This window comes from Oscarella lobularis, chromosome 11, assembly GCF_947507565.1.
Source record: "Oscarella lobularis chromosome 11, ooOscLobu1.1, whole genome shotgun sequence".
Lineage (NCBI taxonomy): Eukaryota > Metazoa > Porifera > Homoscleromorpha > Homosclerophorida > Oscarellidae > Oscarella > Oscarella lobularis.
In genome coordinates, this window is record NC_089185.1 from 1985964 (window position 1) to 2010670 (window position 24707).

Genomic DNA, 24707 nt, shown 5'->3' on the forward strand with positions numbered 1-24707 from the left:
ACCTCAGCGCTCCAGATGAGATCTTCGTCCTGAGCAGTTACTTCCTTCAGATAGCGACGAGAAATCTTTTATCAGTCGGTGCTCTTTTTGTCATGCAAGTCATGGTTAGTTTTTTCCTTTCTGTGACCATTTGACGCATCTAATTGTTGACCCCCGTCAGAAGGAAGAAACTGCGCCTACTGTCATGAGTCCTCTCCCATTGCTTGATATTGATGAAAGTGTTATTGACAACAACATTACGATCTTAATTAAATAGGCAAAATTACTTGGCTGGACTGGAGAATTACACCAAAGCGTCGTAGGGGATCAAGCAAGCTGTAGTACTATCAGAGGTGCTCAACGTCAAAGAATTGGTGATATTAATGTCTTTCAACGGTTGGAATGGGCGTGAGAAAATCCCGGAGACTTTCATTTTCTTTGGGAACGTCTTCGGGTAATTTTCTTATTGCATTGGAGCAGTGCTGCTGAAGTTGGATCGTTGCACTTCTATAAAAACCTGCTTCAGCTAAGTGGCGTTGATAAAAGTGCAAAAAGGTTTCAAGCGGCTGATGAATTTCTGAACACTGTCTTGGACTCATCCATCGTTTCGGCATTGATGGAGCACTTCAAAATCCGTGACTGTCATGAGGTCCCATTGGGGTTGGCATCACCGGCAAAGCGAAGTACGTCCTGGTTGTCCTCTGTAGCTAAAAAATTTGTTTTGGAGTTTGTTTCCATTCCAAGAAATTGTGACAGCCCCTCAACCGATCACTGTATCAACAAACAGAGATCGTTCCTTCACGCTGCACTACTTTACCGAGACCTGCGATTTGCTATTCGCTACGAAGACGGACCCAATTATGAATATTGTTCAACAGTGGCGTTGGTGGCTGGTTTACTTCGTCTCTTCGTCTAGGCATAACCAGAGCCGTAGAGAGAGAGAGAGCTGTGCCAACTTAATTAATCGCGTGACTCTATGGACGCCATCTTGGGTCCAGCTGAATGGTCCCCGTCGGACAAAACTACATGAGAAAAGCCCCGAAACTCCTAGTTTTTTTGCACCAGAGTGCTTCAGAAGTGCACAAATAGGGTTTTAGCTAGGTACAGTTTTAGCGAACCGCAGATCAGAGGCAGGCGAATAAATCGCGACACTTTGAAAGTGCTGTTCGCGTAGACTCGAAGCCCGAAAAGGCCCTCTTTCTCAGACTTAAAGTTGTAAAGCATTGTATTAGTTTAAATTAGGGCATGAAAAGAGCGTTTTTACTGTCTCACAGGTCCAATACTAAGAGGGCGTGATCTGGTTACGCGAGAAAATGCTCTAAACCTTGCTCTCTACGCCTCGACTACATGCACCACCTTTTCCTAATGCCTATAGTTTGATTTCTTAGTTCTCTTTAGTAGTTACTGATATGGACCCCATAGATATGGACCCCATATGTATTGCCCTTCGCGCGGTATGAACCTGAACCCAAAATGGCGTCCATAAAACCACGTGATAGCCTAGCGTGCGCAGAGTTGGCACCATAGATAGAAAATAGAGAGGGATAGGAAACTCACGTGATCACGTGACTAGTCGTGGTACTAGGTGTGTCTCCGTTGCGATGGACGCCTTCAAACGCGGTCTGGAGTCGTTCATTGCCAGATGTGTGCACTGCGTATTCTCCCCGTCTCTCGAAACGCGATCCCAATGGCTGTAGAGCAAGAGTACAAATTATTATTATTGTCCTTTCGGAGAAATGCGTATTTTGAGCACCTATTGTTGATAACACTGGATTTTGCGTCATTAGGTGCCTCTGTACCGCTCACTTTCCGGCGTTTGGCCGTTCCTTTGACGCGAGTCAACCGGAAACGACCCATAATCGCGAGTACCTGAAATGAACCGGAAGTGCATAAAACTCATCCAAATGGCACTTAGCGTAAAGCAAAAGACGATGCAGGTGCAACAGTTGTGTACAAATGCTATATAGTAAGCTGTGTGTAGCGATAACTGCGTGGTAACAGCCAAAGGACGGCCTCTAGACGTTCCCCCAAATGACTTGTCGGAACGCCCCTTTCTGAGAGAAATCGGCCTCAGGTGACCGCAGCGACGAGAATCACGCGTCCGGAACACACGCGTTGACTGCATCTATTACAGGAGGACTCTTGGGAATGTAAACTGCATGGCTACATGCAATTATGAAAACGAGGGACGTCCCCCCATTCATCGTGTGGGCGTAATGGCCCATGTCACGCCATGCATGGCTTTCCTCACGCGACATCGAAATCCACAAACAATCTTACGTTCGAAAAAGCTTTCGGCACCCAGTAGTAGTCGAAAACAACGATTTCGGAGAGAAATGGTGGCTAATATCCGGGACTCGTCGGCATCACGAGAGACACACATAGGACCACGCAAAATGTATGGAAAAGGACACGTGACCACCAGAGGTTCCTATCCCTCTCTATTTTCTATCTATGTTGGCACAGCTCTCTCTCTACGGCTCTGGGCATAACTACAGCAGAGAAGCAGCCAATTTTTTAGCAAACCTGCTAGCCAATTTTTCAGAAGAATTGGCTTTCCTTGTGACTCATAACAGAACTGTGAATGTATCTGGTCAGCCTGGCAAAGGAAAAGCTATCGATATGGCAGTAGAACATAATAACCTAATATTGAAGAATGCATTGCGTTCGTCTGGGGCTAACGTGACTGAAGAACATCTGAAGACAGTAAGCATGGCTTCACAAACGTTGCACGATGCTGCGCTTTTGTGTGATGAAGAATTAGGAGTTGCTTCGTACGGTGGCCATCGAACCAGCTCGACTATAAACGAAATTGATACCCTTGTAAAGGCAACACTTGAGGGCAACGTCATGGCCACACGTCCTGGTAGAAGTATCGATGACAAGGACACATTTGTCCCTCATTATACAGACGGCATTGAAAAATGCATTGGGAAACAGTGGCTAAAGAAATTTCTGCGTGATACTGCAACAATAGCAGACTTTGAATTTGACGAGTTAGAAAATCAGGTAGACACTGACTGTACGACAGACATATTCTACTAGAACGACGTTAGAGCAGACATTAATTTACGTAGTGTACTAGTTTGTTCATGTGTTCTTTACAGCTGATTGAGGAATGCGACGTGTTGACTGACTTTTGAGGGACAATTGAACAAATAATATGTAGAACTTCTTCAGCGAATTCTAAGGGAACAGAAAGAGCAAGAAGTTCAGAAAAAGTCGTCAGGTTGAAAGCAGATTTAACTGTTTTCTTGATTAGACTAGTTGGCAGGACTGAATTAACCCCTCTCATAATGTACCGGTCAGTCGCTTTCGCGTCTCGAAATTCCGTAAGAGCATTTAGAAGAGATGCTTTTGTTTTAGCTGTTAGTCTGCCTTTTCGTTTTCTTTAGGCAATGACTGCGCAATTGATGGCGTGCTGCTGATAGGAAATATTTCAAGAACATCTGGTGAGCATACCGAGCAACACTTGTCACTATTCTCCAGTTCTTCATCTGACTCCAAAATACTTCGTACTATGACTTCTCGAAGGCACTGTTCGCCGGAGCAAACCAGTCGCATGTACCCATCGGCAACTTTTCCTCCGCTACTGAGTATAGAAGTTTGCATACGGATGCCGTACCGGGTTGTCTGCCTGCTCGTCCCGAAAGTTGGCAATACATTATTCCTTCGCGTGGGCATTCGTAGAGCAGAACTAATCGAATGTCTGGAACGTCGATACCCATTCCAAAAGCTGTTGTCGCTACCATGATTCTAATGTCACCGAGGAGAAACTTTCGTGCATTGTATGCTTTTCCCTCATCACTCATCGAAGCATGAAACTGGGCAAACAAAGAACGTTTCCTTTCGTTGACCTTCTGCCACAGATAGCAGTAGATCTTGTAGCAGGCCTTTTTGGAAAAGACAAATATTAATGTCTCGGGAACTTCATCTGGCGATTCGCTTAGCTGGAGACACGATAAAAGGTGCCTCAAATCAATTTCCAATGACTGCTTTTTCTTGACTTCGTAGAATATGTTCGGCCGATCTAAAGAAGTTAATACCCTTTTATACGGTTTACGAAGGTGCATGCAGGCTGCAACTTCGCTTTCAAGTTGTGGAGGTAGCGTTGCCGACAAAAGCATAAATGGGACGGAAGGTAGAAGTGGCCGCAAGCAGCTCAACGCCGCGTACGATGGGCGAAAATCTTTTCCGAGAGCCAAAGGAAGCTAAAGGAGGCTGTCGAAGCGAAAGAAAGAGAGAAAAGGGGAATAAAAAGCTGTCGGTACCCAGAAACGTGGCGTTTACCGTTAGTTCCGCCCACCGTCTGACAAAAAAGCCACCGGATATCGCCTAATTAGCCCCTCAGCATTTGTCTGCAATTATCTCGTTGGCTTTTGCGTGCAAGTACTGTCACGGAGACAAGGTCGTTATCTTTGAAAAGGAAGAACACCGTGGATTTTGCTCCTTTTATGAGATTTATCGTCACTCTTGCAGAAAGTAATGAAATATTTCAGCAGTAATTTTTCTGATGTGCAATTTTTTCCTTAGACGAACTCCATTTCCGAAGTCGAAGAACAATGCAGTTCGTGGAATTAGCTACGATGTCAATCGGACGGTAGTAATGGCCAGTGTTCTGATGGGGTGCAGCAGAGAGACGTTGGTAAAGTTTGCATCTGCTTTTGATATGCCACCTCCGTCACTAAGAGATTCATGGAATAAACACCTTTCTGTACGGGATTCAAGTCTGACTGGGGTAAGGTCATATGCTGTGATGAAAATAGTGAAACCAAAACACGAATATTTCAGGTATTTAGTGAGTCTGCTAGTGCAGCTGTTGCAGATGATCGTGCCAAGAAGAGTACCGGAACAGAAATGCGGCCAATTTCCGTGTTTCCTTTGATGGAACCTGGTCAAAGAGAGGCCATTCTTCTAACTTTGGCCTGCAAGCTTCCATTCTCTTTGATGTCAGTTCTGTAATAGATTTCAATCTATTTTCAACTCATTGTCGTAAATGCCACAAAATGGAGAAATCGGACATTGAAAAGGACAGCGAAGAATACGTCTTATGGAAAGAGGACCATGATCCTATCTGTCAACAGAACTTATGGTTAGTGTTGGGGTTATGGGTTAGGGTTATGGGTTAGATCTGCGAAGACCATGAAGCCGACGGTGCAATAGCGTTGTGGAGTCGATCGATTGAAATGCATACTTTGAGGTGAATTTTGAGCATTAGAGTAAAAGACGGGATTTATATTTACACATATACGAAGTTTGTGAGCGACAGAGATGCGAAGTCGTTTGAAGCAGTGAAAAAGGTAAGACGACAATAATGATTCATTTTTCATTTCTGAAATCTGTTTTCAGACGTATGGTGAAGATGCTACTTTGACGAAAGAGGATTGAATTTGCCATGCGCAAAAAAGGATGGGAGCTCATTTGAGAAACTGGAAGAAGGGAATGAAAAGAAAGGAGATGGCAGATAGACGAACCACTGGAGGTCACGGACGACTCACTAACGAAATTATAAATCAGTAATGTTCTGCAGATTTATAGTGACTATTGGCATTTTCGGAAAACTGTATAACTCTTTTTAGAATTCAAAACTTTTATGGCCGCGCTATCAGGAGAAACGTTGGCGACGTAGAGGCCATGTCAAACGCAACGAGAGCAATCCTCTGGCATATCTGCCCGCCGTGCGCCGGGGAAGAAGTCGCCACTTGCGCGGAGAAAGCAGGTCTTCTCGGCGAGGGAAGAGACGTTCTCCATTTTCAGCATTGCGATTGCCCCAAGAACGAAAAAGAGGCATCAATTCTCTCCGCCTGGAGCGCAATCTTGCGCAAATGGAGGCAAGACGAGGCAAGACAGAACGATCCTAACTACGAACCCGTCTACAACGCCAAAGCCAACTGCCGATTACCACACGTCTTTTTCCATGCACTTGGACAAATGTTTGATAAAATGGCGGATGAGACGTTGCTGAGCCGATGCGAGAACGTATTTACTCAAAACGCTGTTAAGCACAACCGAATTATCGTACTTGCACCTATTCTCCTACTCTAGAACGGCTTTTCATGGCGTTCTGTGGACCCTTTCACCAAAGGTGAAAAATAGAGGACATGTTTTGCTGCTATTGGCAGCAAAACTAGCAGCAACTTATTTCAATCATGGTGCTGCGGCATTCGAAAGGCTTTTGACCGTGAGCGGCGTTTCAGTCGGCCGGTACACTCGTAAAATTGCACGTTCGTTAGATAAGGTATGGTCATCTGTTTAACGATTGCACAGGAATAGAGAGAATAATTTAGGAATGGGAAGACTTCGCTTCACGAATATGGAAAAGGAGTTGAGGATTCGGCGAGTTGTGAGAAGGCAGAAAGGAAAGCGACTGAAGAGAGGGCGCGAACGAAAGGAAGGTGTGATGTACGAGCCATTAGCGTTCGGTATAAGGGAAGAGGCAGTTGTCGGAACGTCGAACGAAATTGAAGCAGCAGTGCACGACGAAGTTGAAAGCAATATGGTCGTAGAGACTGTTGTCGGAACGTCGAACGAAATTGAAGCAGCAGTACACGACGAAGTTGAAAGCAATATGGTCGTAGAGATTGTTGTCGGAACGTCGAACAAAATTGAAGCAGAAGTGCAGGACGAAGGTGAAGGCAATATGATCGTTATACGTGCGAGCGATAACGAAGACGAGGGAGGAGACGACGGAGACGACGGAGACGACGGAGAAGATCGTATCATGCTGACTAGGCCAGCCAGAGTATCAGCGCCGAGGGCGAGAGAATGTTTCACTCAAATGGAGGATGATGAGTACGTCGTCTACCAGGAATCCTACCACGAAGACAGCAGCTATTACTTGTAATAAGTAAGCGAATTACCCCCGGCTTTTTTTAAAAGCCACAGAATGATCAAAAAATATGTTCCCTTAGGGTTTACCACAGGGTCCCCAATACACTTTAGTATACCACTAAATGTACCCATTTTGGTAGCTCTACAGCACGACATCTACACTAAGCCCACAAGAACAAAACGTTTAGGGACAAAACGTGAAAAAATGTCTACTATCGTTGGGAAATTTGAGTTTACCAATATAACGGGTATCAAATTTCAAACGAATTTATATCAGTCCCAATATGGAGCCTAGCAGTTAGACAAAACAGCTCACATCAAACATTTAACGCTAGCGATATATCACCTAACGAGTCCTTTCTTTGAAGAATTACGACTTTCTAGGTACAGACGCTTCGTTGCCTAAGATGGTGGTAGTTTTGAGTGATCAAAACACACAGAATGCGGATACAGACAGGCAGAAACTATACAAACAAACATACAGATGCGGACACAGACAGGCAGAAACTACACAAACAAACACACAGATGCGGACACAGACAGGCAGAAACTACACGGACAAACACATGTATGCGGAAACAAACGGGAAGAAACTACAGAAGCACACAAATGCAAACATAGACAGGCAGAAAGTACACAGAAAAACACGGACGCAAAACAGATACGAACACGCAGATAAGGAGACAGACACATACAGACAGTGCTAACAGAGGCAAAAGGTACAGTACATAGACAAACATGCAGATGCAAAGGCAGACAGGCAGAAATTACACAAACAAACACACAGATGCGAACACAGACAAAAACACAGATGCGAATCACAGAGAGGCAAAAACTACACCGACAAACTTCAAGAAGGGAGACGTAAAATTAGGTGATGGGAGTTTAGGACAGAACTTCGTTGTAGACGACGTTTCTGGTGGACGGTGTGTTTGTGTTTACGTGTATAAAGAGATTGCTGTTTCTTGATACTCTGCTGCATGCGACGTAGAACTGGCCGTGGCTGAAGCATGGGTCTTGTAGCTCCAAACCTGCGACTTTTAGCGTCTGTCCTTGAGACTTGTTTATTGTCATTGCCATTGCAGGTTTGACGGGGAACTGGCGTCGGGTAAACGTAAAAGGCAATCCGGTGTCGGATGGAGTCAGTGATATCATTGGAAGGTAGAGTATTTCCCCTTTACGAGAGCCGGTGGAGATGACGGTTTCCTTATGATGAGTCTTGTACCGTTTGCAATTCCAGGAGCGAGATTGCGAAGGCCCACGACAGGCAAACCGATTTTGAGACGAAGTTGATAGGGCGGCATTCCCGATGGTTACAGAGAGTTCAAAAACTCCAAAGGATACTGAGTAGCATCATCTTTATTTGGAACGCTGTCAATTGCATTATAGGTTTCGACGTCGTCTCCTGGAAATCTATTGAGTAGAGTATTATTTATGGCATTGACGGTCCCGTTGAGAGGTGCCAGAATCGCTCTTTCCATCAGCCAGTCAATGTCGGCGTGGTTGTCTTCCAGGTTGTGGTAAACTTTGTCGAAGAACTCGTCTTCTGTAGAAACGATATGACACAATTCTCCAGGTACAGTAATTGTTCGGGTGTTATTTGTACACGGTATTTTTCCATTGCCAACGGTGAGGAGAAGATTGGAAAAAGCTGCTGCGTTGAGATCGTTGTGTAGGTGAACAGTCATGTTCGTTGTCAAAGAATGGGTTTCTACGTAACGCCATAGTGGGGACGATTTCAGGTAAGAGTGAATTTCGTTTCCACGTGTTCCTCCGCGGGTGACTGGAAGAGTTTGGCGAAAATGCCCGGAAAGAACATAAAACTCCGCCAAAAATATTCTGACATTCTCGTATGTCTCCGAAAGTGCGATCGACCGCTTCGAGTGCAACTCTGTTCATCATTGTTGATTAATCCCAGAACACAGCAGAGCATTCTTTGATTAATTTTGCAGTTTGCGTTCCTTTCTTGATGTTACACATGGGTTGGTCGGAAGAGGTAAGGTCGAGAGGGATTTTAAATGTAGAAAGTGAGGTTCGTCCATTAGGAAGTAGTTGTGAAGCGATTCCACTCCTGGCCGTTGCGAGGGCCATAAGTCGTTGACTTCGAATGCGACTGAGAGCCATTTTCGCAAGGTAGGTTTTTCCTGTTCCTCCTGGTGCGTCGATGAATAAGAATCCTCCGCGTTTTTCGTCAATCAGTTGAATGATTCGGTCGTATATAATCGTAAGACTTGCTGTTGCCATTGACTAGATGGCCATACACGGACTGCATATTAGGGAATCTTCTTTGAAATAATTCTTCTCTCCTTTGAAGTAATTGTGGCGAACCTCTCAAAGGGTCTAAGCCATACTCCGTCGGACGTGTCAAGTGGCCGCCGAATGCTCCGTATACGGCGACGGCCTCTTCAGATGACATGTGGCGGGCGTCCCGCGTGGTTCTGTTGCGTCATCAAATGGAGGGGAGTACCTTTTCCGGGAATAGGATGGTTATTCCACGATTCGATTAGTATTTGTGCCCCATATTTGACGACCATTATTGCGACGCGAGAAACCACATACTTGTGTATGGGATAGTCTATGTCAATAGCGCCAGCGTCACTCATCTCATTAATTGACGCGTGCATTGAATTCAACCCAAATCCTTTCCACAATGTGATTCTGCAGAGTACCATGTTGTCCAAATTTTGAACTACAGTATGCCTTGACTAACCTTTGTTGATGGTGTTTGGATGAAAGGCGTACGATTTCGTCTATTCCTGTGTTCCTCCAACAAGTCCTGCACATATAGGAGCAGGATGTGTTCTCCTCCATGATCAGATCGAACTGTATCCCAAACTCCATGAGCCCATATCAAAGGTCTATATCGTAAATAAACATATTTACTGAGAAAATAATAGTATAGTAGCTAAAACTTACTCAAAAAGTGACCCATAGATAGTAATAGGATTTTTGACTGGCATGACAGTAAAAGCAACTATCATGCCGCTGAAGCCATCGACAGCTGCATAAAGTGTGACACCATACATTACCAGCTTCTCATTTTGATCGATATGGAGCTGATGACCAAAATATTCAGCTGTGTAAGGTATTGGATTAGTTTGTCGCTATGTTCGAGTGGTGCGAGCGTAATGATACACTGGTGCAACCATCTTCAGAGACTGTCCTATTCTTCGTTGACTTATTCGAAGTCCTCTAGCAGCAAAGAAACCTTTCATGACTTTTCTCCCGTATGTTGGTCCGACCTGAAAATATAAATATTATAACTTCAGTCTTAGCTAATAATCTCGCTTCTATCCGACTGGCCCACCCGTCGACCGACCTCTTGCACAGCTTCGTAAACGAGACGGTCGACTTCTGTCTAAGTCAAATTGGATCGAAATGATATGCCGTTCTTGGAATGTTTCACTCTGGGTCTGCAGAAGACACAAGGTCGTCAATTCTTCAATTTCTAGCAGATCCTTGCGGGTTCTGCAGATTTATTTTTTGCTACGAGTGCACTTTGCATGGGAATTGACATTAAATGTCTCCGCATTGTCTTTCACTTTGGTTCTCCCGCAACAATAGAGGGATACCAACAGGAGACAGGGCGAGCTGGGCGAGATGGAACTCGGAGAGAATCAGTTTTACTCTGGAACTCCTCTCTGCTGAGGAAGAAAATGCGCGCCTTTATCATCAACGAAGAATTTTGTCGTAGACGGCTTCTGATGAAGTATTTTGATTCGACGTGCTATTCAGAGGTTTCAAGCACAATTGCTGCAACGTCTGCTCTCGTTTGTGTCATTGCGTCCCCAGTGTTTGCAGACAGAATCCCTCAGTTGTTGATGTCGTTTCATCTGCAGAAGTGCGTGTGAGGAAAGTTACTGAAGCTCATTTATGATGAGCTTCTTGCGGTAACCGCCACAGAGAGTCTGGAGAGTGAGGACGACGATAATTTCTCAGGCAACGACCTGTCACTTGATCAGATGGAAAAATAGTTCAAATTTTCTGATTTTTGATGAAGATGACGCGTGCCGCTACGGAAATATCTCTACATGCTCCACCAGTAGCCGAATCGTTTGTGCTATTTCAGATGTATTTGTTGAAATCGAAATATAAAAAATCTATGCATGCAAGTGGAGTTCACACGACGAATGAAGTTTTTTCGTAAAAGTGAGGAAAACAAATCTTTGATGTTTGGAAATGATGGGTTTTTTCTTCCTTCTGTATATACAGCGACGCTATTTCATCGGAGGATGTCGCATATTTTAAAAACGTCTGATCTTCTGCTTGCTATGACGTGCTTTCCCGATGATGAAAAAAATTTGAAGATAAAGGTCAACTTTCTGAAACAAATTCTTTAAATATCTGCTGATTTGCTGGCTGCCTCTGCTTAAAAGGGAGCTGAAGTGGTTTTTACCAAACATTACAATTTTGTGCAGTTGACTTCTTTGCAACATTTTATCCTATGTTAGTGTAAGCGGTTTTTGCAAAAACCAAATATGGGCCTTGCACAGCAGTTTTTTACCACGCTGGGCGTGCCTTCTTGTGACGTCACAAGAGGAACGGTCTTCCAGACGCGGCGCCTCTCTGAGCCATTGTCCTACCGCGAAGGGCGCTTTTTCTCTCCTATGGTACGTCGATGCGTGGCTTACGGGTGCAGCAACACCGCTGACGGAGTCTCGCTTTTCACTTTCCGAAAGACCCTGTACAGCGACAGATTTTGACGGAAAGAGTGACTCGAACGCGTGACCACTGGGCGGGTCCCTCCGAGCACAGCTTACTTTGTAGCTCTCATTTTGCTCCAGACTGCTTCGAGATCTCTGCAGCACTTTACCAGGATCTTTGAATTGTCAAGAAGACGTCACTAAAGCCCAATGCTGTTCCTACGATTTTTCAGCGGCCAGTATCGAGCTTGCGCCCACCGTCAACGACAAATGTTAGAGGCGCGTTCAGAAAGCGACAGAGGGCTCGAGTAAGTCTTTGAAAAACATCGAGCACGTGTAGAATAAGCTAACGTCGATATTTGAGGAAGATTGTTGAAGAGGTCCTGATGTTTCCCAGTGCTGAAAACTCAAGTGAAAGCAGCAGCGAATCAGACGATCCCATCGTTCATACTAAGGTCACGACTGCAGAAATAGGCATTCAGTGCGATCTTCTTACGGTCCCAAAAGAGAACGAAGAAGAACTCGTTTGTGTTACAAATAATAGTGACATGGGTGACATCACGTTGTCAACAGAGGACATAAACGAGTTGGATGAGCTGTCGACTTCTTCATTTACTCCAGAAGATACTACTGATCGGTAAATTAATATCTGATCTCTGCAATCCTTAATATAAATATCTTGTAGGTCTGATTCAGAAAAAGTGATGGCGGGCACAGTGCTTTACATGGAAGAAAGTTTATTGCTTACGAAAGCGCATTGATGGCGTTGTTTCAGTTGTGCCTTTTCTGTGAAAGCACAAAGGTGGAAGTCAGGGGGGTTTTGCGCTAGCGCGCGTTTCAACCACGCCCATTCTAAACTGTTCTTTTTCTGCTCGCTTGGGCTGTATACGGCAGCTCAGCCACTTTCAGTATGTTATAGTCATGACTGCTTTTCGATACAGCGGGTTTCTAACTCGACCATCCTAGTCCTTAACGTGAACCATTTCGACACCTTTGTACCGTTCGTGCAGGCTCACCGTGTGCTTCAGATCATTGGAGTTGGTCTCGTTGAATAGAAAATCTTATGAAGAACACAGGAATGAGTTGGTGCACCCCCTTTATCGCTTTAGTTTCGCCTCCACTGACGATTTTGCGATGACATCTCCAACAACCTCAGAAGTCATTGACTACGTCCCTCGTCCAATCGTTCTCCACGCTATTTTCGAGGAGATCGACTACGTAGTTCCTTCTTTTCCAGTCCTCCATGTTCGCCTGCACCGTTGTCGCGGAAGACGATTGTCACCGGAGGGGAAAGAAGAAAACGAAGATATTGATTGCCTAATCAACTCTGCCACAATTTCGTCCAATACGAGATTGCCTTCTACAATTATCCCCACAGCCCATTGCGATATTAAGGTGTGGTCGTAAAGAAGTAGAATGAGCAAATAGAGACATAATTATATTGAGAAGTCGTCCATTGAACACTATGTATGGGCTCCGCCACGACCACTCTTTATCTTTGACGACGTGCCTGTTATTTGGGAGTGGGAGCAGGCAAACGAAGACGACCCTTTGGATTACCTCGATGAGTTCGACGTTGAAAGTAATGGCCCCGATCGGTTAGACAGCGAACTTGGAGAAGAGGACGAGGACGATGACCAGCAGGAAGGAAGTTTCGACACGAGAGTGCCGCCAAAAAGTACTGGACAAATTTAGTGAAGATCACGTGCAATCTTTTATGTACTTTACTGAGTTTTTTTGTTTAGGCTTAGTCGCTGTGGAAGCTGAAAGCGAAACAATATCTGCCGTTGCTTTCAAATGCATGGGAACAACGAAACACGACACTCGCCAAGCAGTTCTTGAGAAAGCAAGGGAATTAATTGCAAAAGGGAGTCGTATTCCTGTCAAACTCGAAAGAGAGCAGGACAACAGCGTTGACTCCAACGCAGTCTGCTTTAAATTCAACGTTGGAGAAGGATGGCAAAGCGTAGGATATGTAGCGCGCGAACTCACAACGTACGTCAGCGCGGCCATGACGTCAAATTCCATTCAAAGAATAACAGTTAAGTGGATAAAGTATCGTTATTGGCCTAGGTCAGGTATAGGTTTCTACACAGCGATAGTCATTGCAAAACGAGGCGAATGGCCTTATGAAGTATTACGCAAAGCAAGTTATTGATTGCGTGTGACAAATGAAATCAACGATTACTCATGCATCTGTTGGTGGAAGAACCACAGGCCCGCTGTGAAATGTTTGCCTAATAGATAAGGTTCCCCTACTAATCATTTTTGCCCTTCCAAACACTTTTTGACCAATGTCCTCACGTCTGGACGATTTTAGGCTTTCAAGTCTTGAAGGCCTCTGGGTCTCTTGATCAAAGTCTGGCAGGTCGGTTAGGCGGTATCTATTCTTGTCGCTGGTGTGGTAGTAGTAAGGTAGTTCGTTATTTAGTTTCTTTGAAAATTCATGGCAAAGATTCTTCCAGAAACTTTGCACATTCCTCATGGTGAAATTCTTTCCGAACTTTTTGTTTAGTATGCTAAATAGACACTCCACGTCGTCAGTAGATGAGACACGCGGATGCTCTATTCCTTTTTCTGCTGCCTCTCGGCGTCGGATTTCTTGGCTTTCAATATTTGTTGTTATGGCAATAACCGATTCACGGCTAAATCCCCATGCGTCGCGAACTGGCCTATACGTAAGCAAAGCCATACATTATAAATTGTCATATATGATATCTTACACTCAATCCTGAGAAATGCGAATTTTCAACGGACAGCGTAAAATTCCTAGGCCAAATGGTCGACGCAGAGGGAATCCGTCCAGACCCAGAAACGACCCTAGCTATACGCGAAATGTCGTCTCCAAAAGACATTCACGGAATTCGCCGACTCCTGGGCATGGTAAATCATGTCGCAAAGTTTATTCCCAATCTTGCACAAATCACGGAGCCAATACGGAGCCTACTCTCAAAACGAAATCAATGGACGTGGGAAAACAAGCGTTTGAGAAGATAAAGAAAGCATTGTCCAGTGCACCAGTACTATGCATCAATCCTAATCTAAATGATATAATACACGAGCAAACAAGGCTCTATTCAAAATTGAATTTTGAATTTCTCTCAGGCGCAATTTTCAATATTCAATCTGTTGTACAATTGAAAATCACACCTTGGAGGTGCAATTATCAATATTGTACACTAATGAAAATTGAAATATTACACCTACAAGGTGTGATATTTCAATTTTTAACATGAATATTGCACCTCAATGTGTGACATTTCAATTTTCAATAGTGTACAATATTGATAATTGCACCTCCAAGGTGTGATTTTCAATTGCTTAAATATTGAAGGCTATTTTCAATTTTCAATATTGCTTACCAATGCAATGAACGAAAGGCACACGCACATTGGTGCGACGTTGTTGAAGCGGAAATTTCGGCAGATGAAACAAAACAATGGAGTAAGATTTTAAAAACAAGGTTTGCTGTTTTTGTTTGCTGCTCACTGATCAATATGCGTTTTCCAGAATTGCCATTCCACACATTAACCAGAACGTTTTGTTTCAAATTCTTGAGTTTCCTCTCGGTATTCAGTGGACAATGTTACAAAAAGCTCCACACCAGAAAGTGAAAAGTTTTCTGAAAAGTCGAAGACCATATTAAAAAATCTCTAGTCTAATAAATGCATGCATGATACAGACATAACAATTTGGCGTTTTGGGAGGCGTTGGGCGTGAACGACGACCGGCTCCTCGATCGGCGTTCTTTCGAAGGTTGCGCACCTTTGTTTGTTGTTGTGTAGTGATAATAGTGTTGTAAGACGAGTTTAGAATGTAGAAAGGGGACTTTTGAGGCATTTGAGAAGGTGTGCTTGAGCGCAAAATTGATGTGCTCAAGCAAATCAAGCAATGACGTCACCGCAATTCGAATTGATCACGCACGCTGATAGATATAGCTCAATCAATCATTCTATTTATTTTGTAGGAAATGATTATGCTATTCAAAAATAGGTTCTGCTCTGCTCGATTATGTGATATTTTTCTCGCTTGCCTGAATGGCGTTTTTTTGCTATACCTACTTGCACACTTTGATGAAACTGGCAGCATTAAGCGTAATTTCTGGCCGTGAGAACCGTTTAATATACATTGCAGTTTGTTCATTGTATATTAGTTACTGAAAAGTAGAATTTTCTCGACTATTAAACAATAGGATGACTGCACGTAGCGCCATCACTTTGTTTATGTCCCCATTACCCAGTGAGAACTATGTAACCATTTCTGTTTCCAATTTCCGTCCTAATGCCGTTGTCCAGTATAGAAACATTTAGCGTGCGTGATCAATTTGTTCAATCGATTTTCCAAAGGAAAATGAAAATTGAAAATTGAAAATCACACCTTTAAGGTGCAATTTTCAATTTTTTTATGAAATAAAATATTGAACATTGAAAATCACACCTCAAAATGTGCCATTTTCAATTTTTTATTTACAAAACAATTGAAAATCGCACCTTAAAGGTGTGATTTTTCATTTCGTTTTCTACAAAAAATTGAAAATCGCACCTCATAACATGCAATTTTCAATTTTCAGTAGAAAGCAAATCGAAAACATGATATGCCGTAATCAATTTTCAATTTTATGTTGTTTGCTAGAAAAGAGAATTTCCATGTGCATAGAGTGATTTTCAATTCACTTTACGTTACAAGGTTGCAAAAATCACTTTCAAATTTCTATTTTCAATTTTGAGTTAAATTTTCAATTTAAACGATTTCCTTTAATAGCTTACATTTTTACAATTTTGCATTCATTTCAGCCCTTCTCAAGGCCACTAGTGAACGGCATTTTGAACTGCTTTCTAGACTGAAAATTTAATCAATTATTGTTTGACAGTAGTTATCACACCTGAAATGTTAGCGCTAAGTTCCGCATTAGCGCCAGACGCTGCCGAGGCTAGCGCCAACCGCCTTCATATTATCGGTAGTATACTACTCGTGGTCCTTGCGTCCGTTTTCATCTCGTAAATCTTCGTCTCGTACAATGACCGACAAGACCTTTTACGTTACTGTGAATTCGCGCCCGGGCAATGCAATTCCTCTACGAGCCGCGCAAATAACTTTGCGTATATTGGCTGCGGTGCTGAACGTAAGCTGAACTGTTCTACTACGGAAGGGGCTTCCTTTTATCTCGCGGCTTTGTAGATTCGACCGGACACAATGTCGTACATAACCGACGGTACAAACGTAGAAGTGCCAAACGAAGAAGGCAAGTTTGACACCTCCGCCTTCTTCGATGGAGTTCAACTCACCGTCCACCTTCGCGCCGGCGCCGACGACAGCGAGGGACAGAGGCTAGGCTGGCAGCCTTCCCAGGGGAGTCCCTGGTCTGCCCCTAGCAGCTACCAGCCGTCTTCCGCCGGCGTCTTGTCCAGTACAGACGTTGCAGACGGTTTTAGAACCCCCTCAAGGCGCAGCTACGTGCCCTACGCGGGAAGAGGGAAAGCGCGCGCAACGTTTGCTCCTACGACTACCGTTAAAGTCGTTAGGGCAACGCGAAAGAAGGACGGAAAACCTCAGCCGTCTACCGAGGTTGCCCTTATCACGGTGACGGAAGAGAACGCAAACGTTCCCTACATCAATGGACGTCTCCGAGAGCAATTCGGAGACGACAGCCTTTCTCTGTGTCTTCTGGATGGTTGCCAGATTCCCGACACGAGCAGCACGACTGGTATTAAATAAATTTCTGAAAATAATATCCTTGATTAGAAAATCAATGTATAGGACTGTCCTACTGGAAAGTTGGAAGTAGGAAGCTTCTCGCCCTACCACCGCGGCCCAGCGCGCAAAAGAAGCGGCCCAAGATCGTAATCGACAGCGACTCAGACATGGAAGAGTGAGGAAGAGTACATATACCTATAATAAAATTAAAATTCCTACTCTGTAGTTCTCACCGTGGGAAACGATGCGGAGACGGTTTTGGAGCAGAGGACAGAAAAATGCTGTCGGCGTTGGAGTCGAAGGTGGACGGAATCAAGTCGGCACTGACCGTCATGGACTCGGCGTCAATAGCAAGCATTCCGCTCCCCCTCGTCCACGTCCTCATGCAAACGTTTCAGTGCGTCATCTGTCTGGCCGTCATTGAACCACCGGTCGCTTACGCGTCGTGCTGCCAGAGGCTACTCGGCTGCATGACGTGTGTGGACCAGTGGTTCAAGACCAGTCGAAGCGTCCTTCAGGCCCAGTGCCCTCATTGCAAATCACCACGCGGGTACAGCAAGGTGGCCGAAATGAAAGGCTTGGGCGACTTCCTCCGTCAAGTAAGAAGAATACTGCAACCTGCCGGCCAGCAGGGACAGCAGCAGCAGGAGTCGCAGCAAGAAGAGGTGATTGAGGAGGAAGGGGCGGGTCCTAGCGGTAGCAGAGTGCCCACCGCGACTCAGAGGAGGGCAAATGCCGCGCTGGCAAGAGCCAGGGCTCAAGCGGACAACCCCTCCTCCTCGTCTGAGTCAGAGGAGATGTAAGCCTAGACGGATTTATATCAAGTCGAACCCTCACGTCAGCCCGTTGCTTGCTTTCTGTTCATGTAGTCGTGCTTGCTTTCTGTTCATGTAGTCGTGCTTTTCATTGTCCTATCCGTGATGCTCTATGACTGTCTTCTGATGTTGCTTTGACGGGGTCGATAAATATTGCAAGGTCACTGAAGGTGTATCCTTAACAAAGGTTGTCGTCTAGGTAAATCCTCTTTTTCCTTTATAGAGCAGACGCCCGAGCTGATTCTGAAATTCCCTGTCCGTAGACGGTGTGTTACTGGTAGACAATTGTACGGTTGTCAGTTTATTATTAATTGACCAGGCTCTGCTTTCCATACCGAATTAATTGGCTTTCGACATTAACTAATTTTAAATACGAGCACTATGACAGTGAAACAGGCGAAGAGTCACTTCTTGGAAAAACCTTACTGACATACGAAACATCAAAGCATCACCATTGGCAACGTTGTGAAATATTGGATCGAATTTGGGGAATCGACGTGAAAACTCTTGCTCTCTGAGATTTTGTAGATCCAGACGTTGTTCTAAAGGGTCCCAGCCAAAGTTTGACGGATCTGAGAGTGTGCCTCCTTGCGATCGAAAGGTCACACTGGCTTCCTCTGGAGATGGCACTGCAGACGGGTGAACGGGCCGCAGACGAGTATTTTCACTAATTAAATTGTTAGGAATCCCGTGCTCTAAAGCGAGAAGAATGTAATATAATTAGCCCCAGGAATGATCAATACTAGGTATTCGATGATGATTCCACGCCGCCACTGTTGCAGCTGTTCCGACATGGCACACTCGCAAGCTAACCCATGAGACAGAGAACTTTGACACAGGATCGTCCATATTGAAAGCCTGGTCCTCGACCATCTTCACCAAGGCGTCCTTCACAGGATAGTTCACGCGGTTGTTGACTTCCACCCATATCCTTTCGATAATGTGATTCTATAGACACTACTACTTGTTCCCGGACGGTTTCATTAAAGTTTGATTACCCTTATCGACGGCGTCTGGCAGTAAGGCTCTTTGGATTGATCAAACCTGAGCTGAGCAAGCCTCTCTTGAACGTGCAACAAGAGGACAAACTCTCGTCCATGGTCGACACGCACTTGGTCCCAAATGCCGTACAACAGAAGCATAGGTCTGCTGAAAATGTTAGTACTATGTTATATATACATATATGGACGCTGGATTACTTGAAAAGATGGTCGTATATGGCTGCAGGATTTTTAATAGGCATCGAAATGAAGCCAACGATTTTTCTACTGTACCCGTCGATCGCCGCCACATGAGTCACGCCAAACATGACCAACTTCTCGTTCTGGTCGATGTGGACTTTGTGGCCAGCGTACAGCGCCGTGTACGGGATTGGATTCAGAAAAGTCGCTGTTCCTCGCGCTCTCGCATCGTGATGGGTCGGAGCGACTTCTCGTAAAGCTGATGCAACTTTCTGCACGCTTGTGTGCACTCCTTTGCTCTTCAAATAGCCATGCATGAATTTTCTGCCGTAGGTTGGTCCCACCTACTCATGACCGGACTGTAGGCGTGTCAGAGAGCCAGAGGAAGGCTGAAGCTAACCTCAGAGACTGCAGAAGCGACGCTCTTACGCACGTCTTCATCTGTCGCGCTGTATCGCCGTGTTATCCCTGTCTGACTGCAAAAGCGTCGAACTGAGGCCGCCGAAACTCCCCGTTGCCCGGGGTAGAGACACTGAAGCTCTTGGCTCAACTCCGCGTGAGTTCGACCGGCAGCAACGCGGTCTCGGACAAATTCTTCGAGATTCTCGTCTTCCAAAAAAGACATTGAGAATAGATGATGTGATTAGAAGGCGTGTCTGGCGTGATTAGGAATTTTGACGCCGTTAGCCGGCGCCAACAACCAGCGAAGGTGCAATTATCAATTTTCAATTTGTGCATTGATTGAAAATTGAATGCTGCCAACGACAAAGAGTGCAAAAGCAATTTTGAATATCAAAATGCTGAGCAGATTATAGCAGAGCGGTGGCAAGTAAAACGTAGACGCAGAATTTAAAATTGGAAGTTGCTCAAGTGAAGTGTCGGCACGTAATACCTACGCAAAGTATTGAAAATTAAAAATTGTTTGACTTAAAAAATGCAAACCTTTTGGCAATATTCAATTATTAGAAAGTTAGCAGGCAATACTTACTTTGGCAAATCACCACCCAATTTGAAAAACAAAAAAAGAACAAGCAGCAAACAAGCAACAATGAACTATCTATTTTCCAAAAAATTGATATTTACTATGAACGTTTGGACCACTCACTATTTAGGCTTTCATGTTTCTATCTAGTATCTAAATCAATATTGAAATATTGGAATATTGCACCTGGAGTGGTATTATAACGCCTCCGATTTGAACGCACGCTAGCAAAGAAATAATGTCGCGTATAGAAGAAGAAGAAGCTTTGAGTGGTTTCGTACGCGAGCGAGTGGCCGCAGGAGCAACGCACGTTGATATCAGCCGAGATCTGCAATCGCTTTACCCTGGTGAAAGAGGCCTCTCTTCATCTTCGGTTCGCCGCTTCTGCGCAAGCAACAACGTCTCGCGAAGGTCTGGCCTGGACGCTAGCGAAGTCTTGGAAAGCGTGGCTTCCGCTGTCGCAGAGGTTAGAGTCGCTCCGGCGGTGGCACGCCACTTACATTTATCTAACCTTTTATCTCGCTGGCACGTAGGTTGGACCGACTTACGGCTATTTGAAATCAAAGCGAATCAACGTTAGCGAAAGGAAAGTCGGCGAGGCGCTTAGAAAAACTGTCCCCGCTTATCACGAAGCAAGAGCGAAGGGACTAGCGATTCTAACGAATCCTGTGCTATACGTGGCGCATTTTTTCCGTCAAAAGATTAACATCGACCAGAACGAGAAGCTGGTTATATTTGGTGTAACGCACGTTGCAGCTATAGATGGCTTCAGCAGGAAACTCGTCGGTTTCATAACCTTGCCAGTGAAAAATTCAAAAGCGATATATAACTATCTTTTCCGGTAACTTTAATTAAAATTATTTTACTATTTCTTAGCGTCCAATTTTACAGACCTATACTTCTAACATATGGCGTTTGGGACCAAGTTCGAGTTGACCACGGCGGAGAGTTTGTCTTGCTTCTACACGTGCCGCAGCTCTTATCACAGCAGAGATTTGGTCAATCAAAGGATCCTTTCTCCCAAACGACATCTACCAGGGTAATTTATTTTAGCAAAGGCGTTTTGGCTCTAATATTAAATAATTTATCTGGTTTATTCAGAATAACGTGATCGAAAGAATGTGGGTGGAAATAAACAACAGGGTAAACTACCCCGTCAAAGACGCATTGGTGAAAATGGTGGAGCAGCAGATGATCGATCTTGAAGATTCTGCAACTCAATTTCCTGTCTCTTGGGTTTCGATGAGAGTGTGCCAGGTTGGAGTTTCCGCAGCAGTTGGAGCGTGGAATCAACATCGGATTCCAAGTAAGAATATTACAAAATGCCGTGTACAATAATTAATTAGGCTTTACTAATTTACAGAACACGGTGTGCCTGAAGAATTATCAATGTCAAATTCTATCCTTCGTCCGTTACCTCCTGGAGCCGTACAGTCTGTCGAAGACGCAACACTTTTGTAGGAACGACTTGGAGGTCATTTAGAAACCCGGTCAATTTTGGCCAAGATCCTCTTGAAGAATTTGAACCCTTTCAATTAATGCGAGAAGGAATTCGAAAGCAAATTCCCGAATTTGACCCAATATTCAACCGTGTTGTCAATGGAGACGCTCACCCGCTCTTTCTTGCAATAGTGTCTTTTATGCGCCTGTCTCTTATGGGATGTACGCTGTGGCCAACGCCCTCAAGCGCGCGTCATCTAGCATGGAAGGAGTGAATGAACACGTCGTTCGAGAGTGCAATTTGTAATCGGCGTCGACGACATCCATGAGAACAATGGAGTGCTTTCCTTTATAATGATAAATTGTCGATCCTGCTTTCGACGGAGCCTGAATAATTATTTAGGTGCTTCCCATCGATCGCGCTCACGCAGTTCGGATTATTCCAACGAATTGAAAATCTTTTAGCCACTTTATTCCATTCTTCCCCAGATCCCGGAAATCTAACGTAATTGCCTGCCAGCCCCTCCCATATTGCCAGCCAGGATTCGCGAATAATCACACAGACCGTCGATACCCCCATTCAAAACTCAAAGGCCATCGACGTTTGCGAATTGCCTGTTGCAAGATACCGAAGGGTAAGCGCCAGTCGTTCGTGAGGAGAGATCGTTGGACGACGAGAAACGCGAACAAGACGATTTCCAACCTTTCGTAGAAGCGTTTCGAAAGTCGTGGGTGACATTCGAAGGTATCCGTGAAAGCCCTTGGAGTCCGAAAGCCTGAGTCGTCGCACTAAACTGTGGTACGTGCCGTGCACGGAACGCACTGCGTTCCGTGGGCGTACTCACCATTTCCGTCTTTGTGTTCCGGAACGAATTCTTTTGTAAATCTGCCAAACGAGGAACAAAACCACAAGCGTTTCTACCGACGTGAGCATCGCGATTGCAGTAATAAGAGAAAAATAGACACAATTCTATTCGTTAAAGCGCGCTACGACAATTACACCAGGCCACTCGTTATATGAATGCTACAACGCTACGTTGACGCAACGCTCGCCGACGACGCGTCGCTCGCTGAGCGTCGCTTATGTGAAAGGGCCTTAATGCGGATGCGCGAGTAAATAAAGCACGCTTTGGACGTTTTCCGTTAGGAATCGGGGACTTTGGTTCGCCGGGCGTCGACGAAGTCTACGTGTTGGTGTTTCGAAACACCGGTTGGAGAGGTGTCTGAGACGAAGAAAGCATAAAGGCCATTCAAACGAGACGCGCGAAAACGAAGGTACCCGTACGAATCCCGGATGACCGGCTCGGGTCTCCGAACGGGCGTCCAATCGTCAGTCAAGATTTTTGACATCAGAAAGTGGAAATTTAATCTACGCTAAAACTGATAAAACCAACTACCGCTACAAAATACGTTCTGTTTGGACGTGGGATCATAGATTAAATAAGAGGGGATAGGCAACTTGCCGATCACGTGATTAATTAAGTGAAGTAAGGGTCGAAATAGCCTCAAAAGTTGCTGTTTTTTGCCGCGCGGTCGACGCAGTCGTTAGCGAGAAGGTTCTAACAACGGCGAACAGTCGCCTGGACTGTGTGCATCGCGAAGGAAGAGTTTTTCTCTCTGCGCCCGACGCAGACATCGTCGAGGACTTTTCTGAGATCGTGTCTCTCATCTCCTACGGATACGATTACAGCAAACAGAACTTTCAATTAGCATCAGTCTGAACCGCGAGACTCAGTCTATTTTAACGCAGAATTACTTAGCGAAATCGTCGCAAAACCGCCACCAAGAGCTTTGGTCTTTTTTCTGCTTACTCCAACGCAATCTATGAGGTACCAATTTTTGCACGTTTTGCACTCATAATCATAGCCTTTCCCGTGTCGGTTCGGTGGCAGGTGCAGTAGAGTTTATACGTTTCAACGCGCAGACATTTCTTCCTTCTTTGAGTGTCGTTCACTACAGGTAACATCATGGAAAATAAATTTGTAAACGATCTTTGATTGTACGTGTAAGCCGTCTGGTCGTCTCCGTGGCAGATGGACTTTGCAAAGGCCAATGAGTAAGGACCACAGACATTCAGTCCACTTTGCCTCCGCACATTCATTATCTCCACATTAATTACAGTGAAATTACAAGAGACTGGCCAAAAGACTCTTTTGTTCTATTTAGTGTCTGAAGTGAACGCAGGTCAGATTCAAATCAATTACTCAGTAGAACTTCCTGAAATCAAAACAAAGATATTTTTGTGAGAAATTTAGGAAGACACATTGATAATGCGTATAACCCACTTATTCAGCTGCAAGTTGGTATCGTTTCAGAGCAGCGACTACAGAATTGGTCATTGCGTGTGCCAAAAAATGCACCAAACAGCACTTCATCCCCGTATTTAGCAAAATAAAAGAAATCTTGGCCTGCTCTCATAAAAGCTATTTAATTTTGGAAGTCCTGGAAACAGTTGCTTATGTTGAGCATTATCACCATATGAATTAATGAAAAATCATCAACCAAACTATGAAGTATCTTGTTTAGAAAATTTGCATGATTATCATTCCTATACTATGCATTGCCACAATGTTTTTGCGAGTAACAGGTTTTTTGTAGTTCCCAAATACGATCAGTTGTAGGTATCAATTTGTATATTAAGATAAACGTATACCCAAAAATTAATTTACGCAAAACAAGGAAGATTCTTTTCACTACCTAATACCATTAATGTTAGCATGTAAATTAACCAAAGGAGCTTGACGTACCCAGGATGTACCCAAGGTGGCCCATTAGTAGATAGTGGATAGGAGCAAAATGGCCAGCGAGCAAGGAATTCTTCAGAAGTATAAGTAATCGAAATTTGCCTTCAGTACCTATGAGAAAAATTGCACATATCCAGTAATGTATGATTAGTTTAGCTGTGCTTCACAGTTCTTTCCGAAAAAACGTGCGTGTTCGGAATCCGGCCCCGGCTAAAGCAGTGGCCCGGAAGAATACCCCAAGTCGGTGCACTGGCCTGATCTTCCGCCAAACGATAAAACACCGGAGGAGCTTCAGAGGATCAAATATATAACGCCTCCGCTGGAAACGCCAGGGAAGCGAGGCCAACAAAGTGGGACGGGCCTGTCGCCGGCAAGGAAGAGAAAAGGTCTAGCAGACA

At 44.6% G+C, this 24707-nt stretch overlaps 1 protein-coding gene across 1 annotated transcript; it reads right to left on the bottom strand.

The window, feature by feature from the left end:
- Positions 1–8123: 8123 nt before the first annotated feature.
- On the bottom strand, positions 8124–8498 carry LOC136193043 (uncharacterized). Its single transcript, XM_065981833.1, has one exon. The coding sequence runs from the start codon at positions 8496–8498 to the stop codon at positions 8124–8126; it is 375 nt and encodes a 124-aa protein (XP_065837905.1).
- Positions 8499–24707: the final 16209 nt, after the last annotated feature.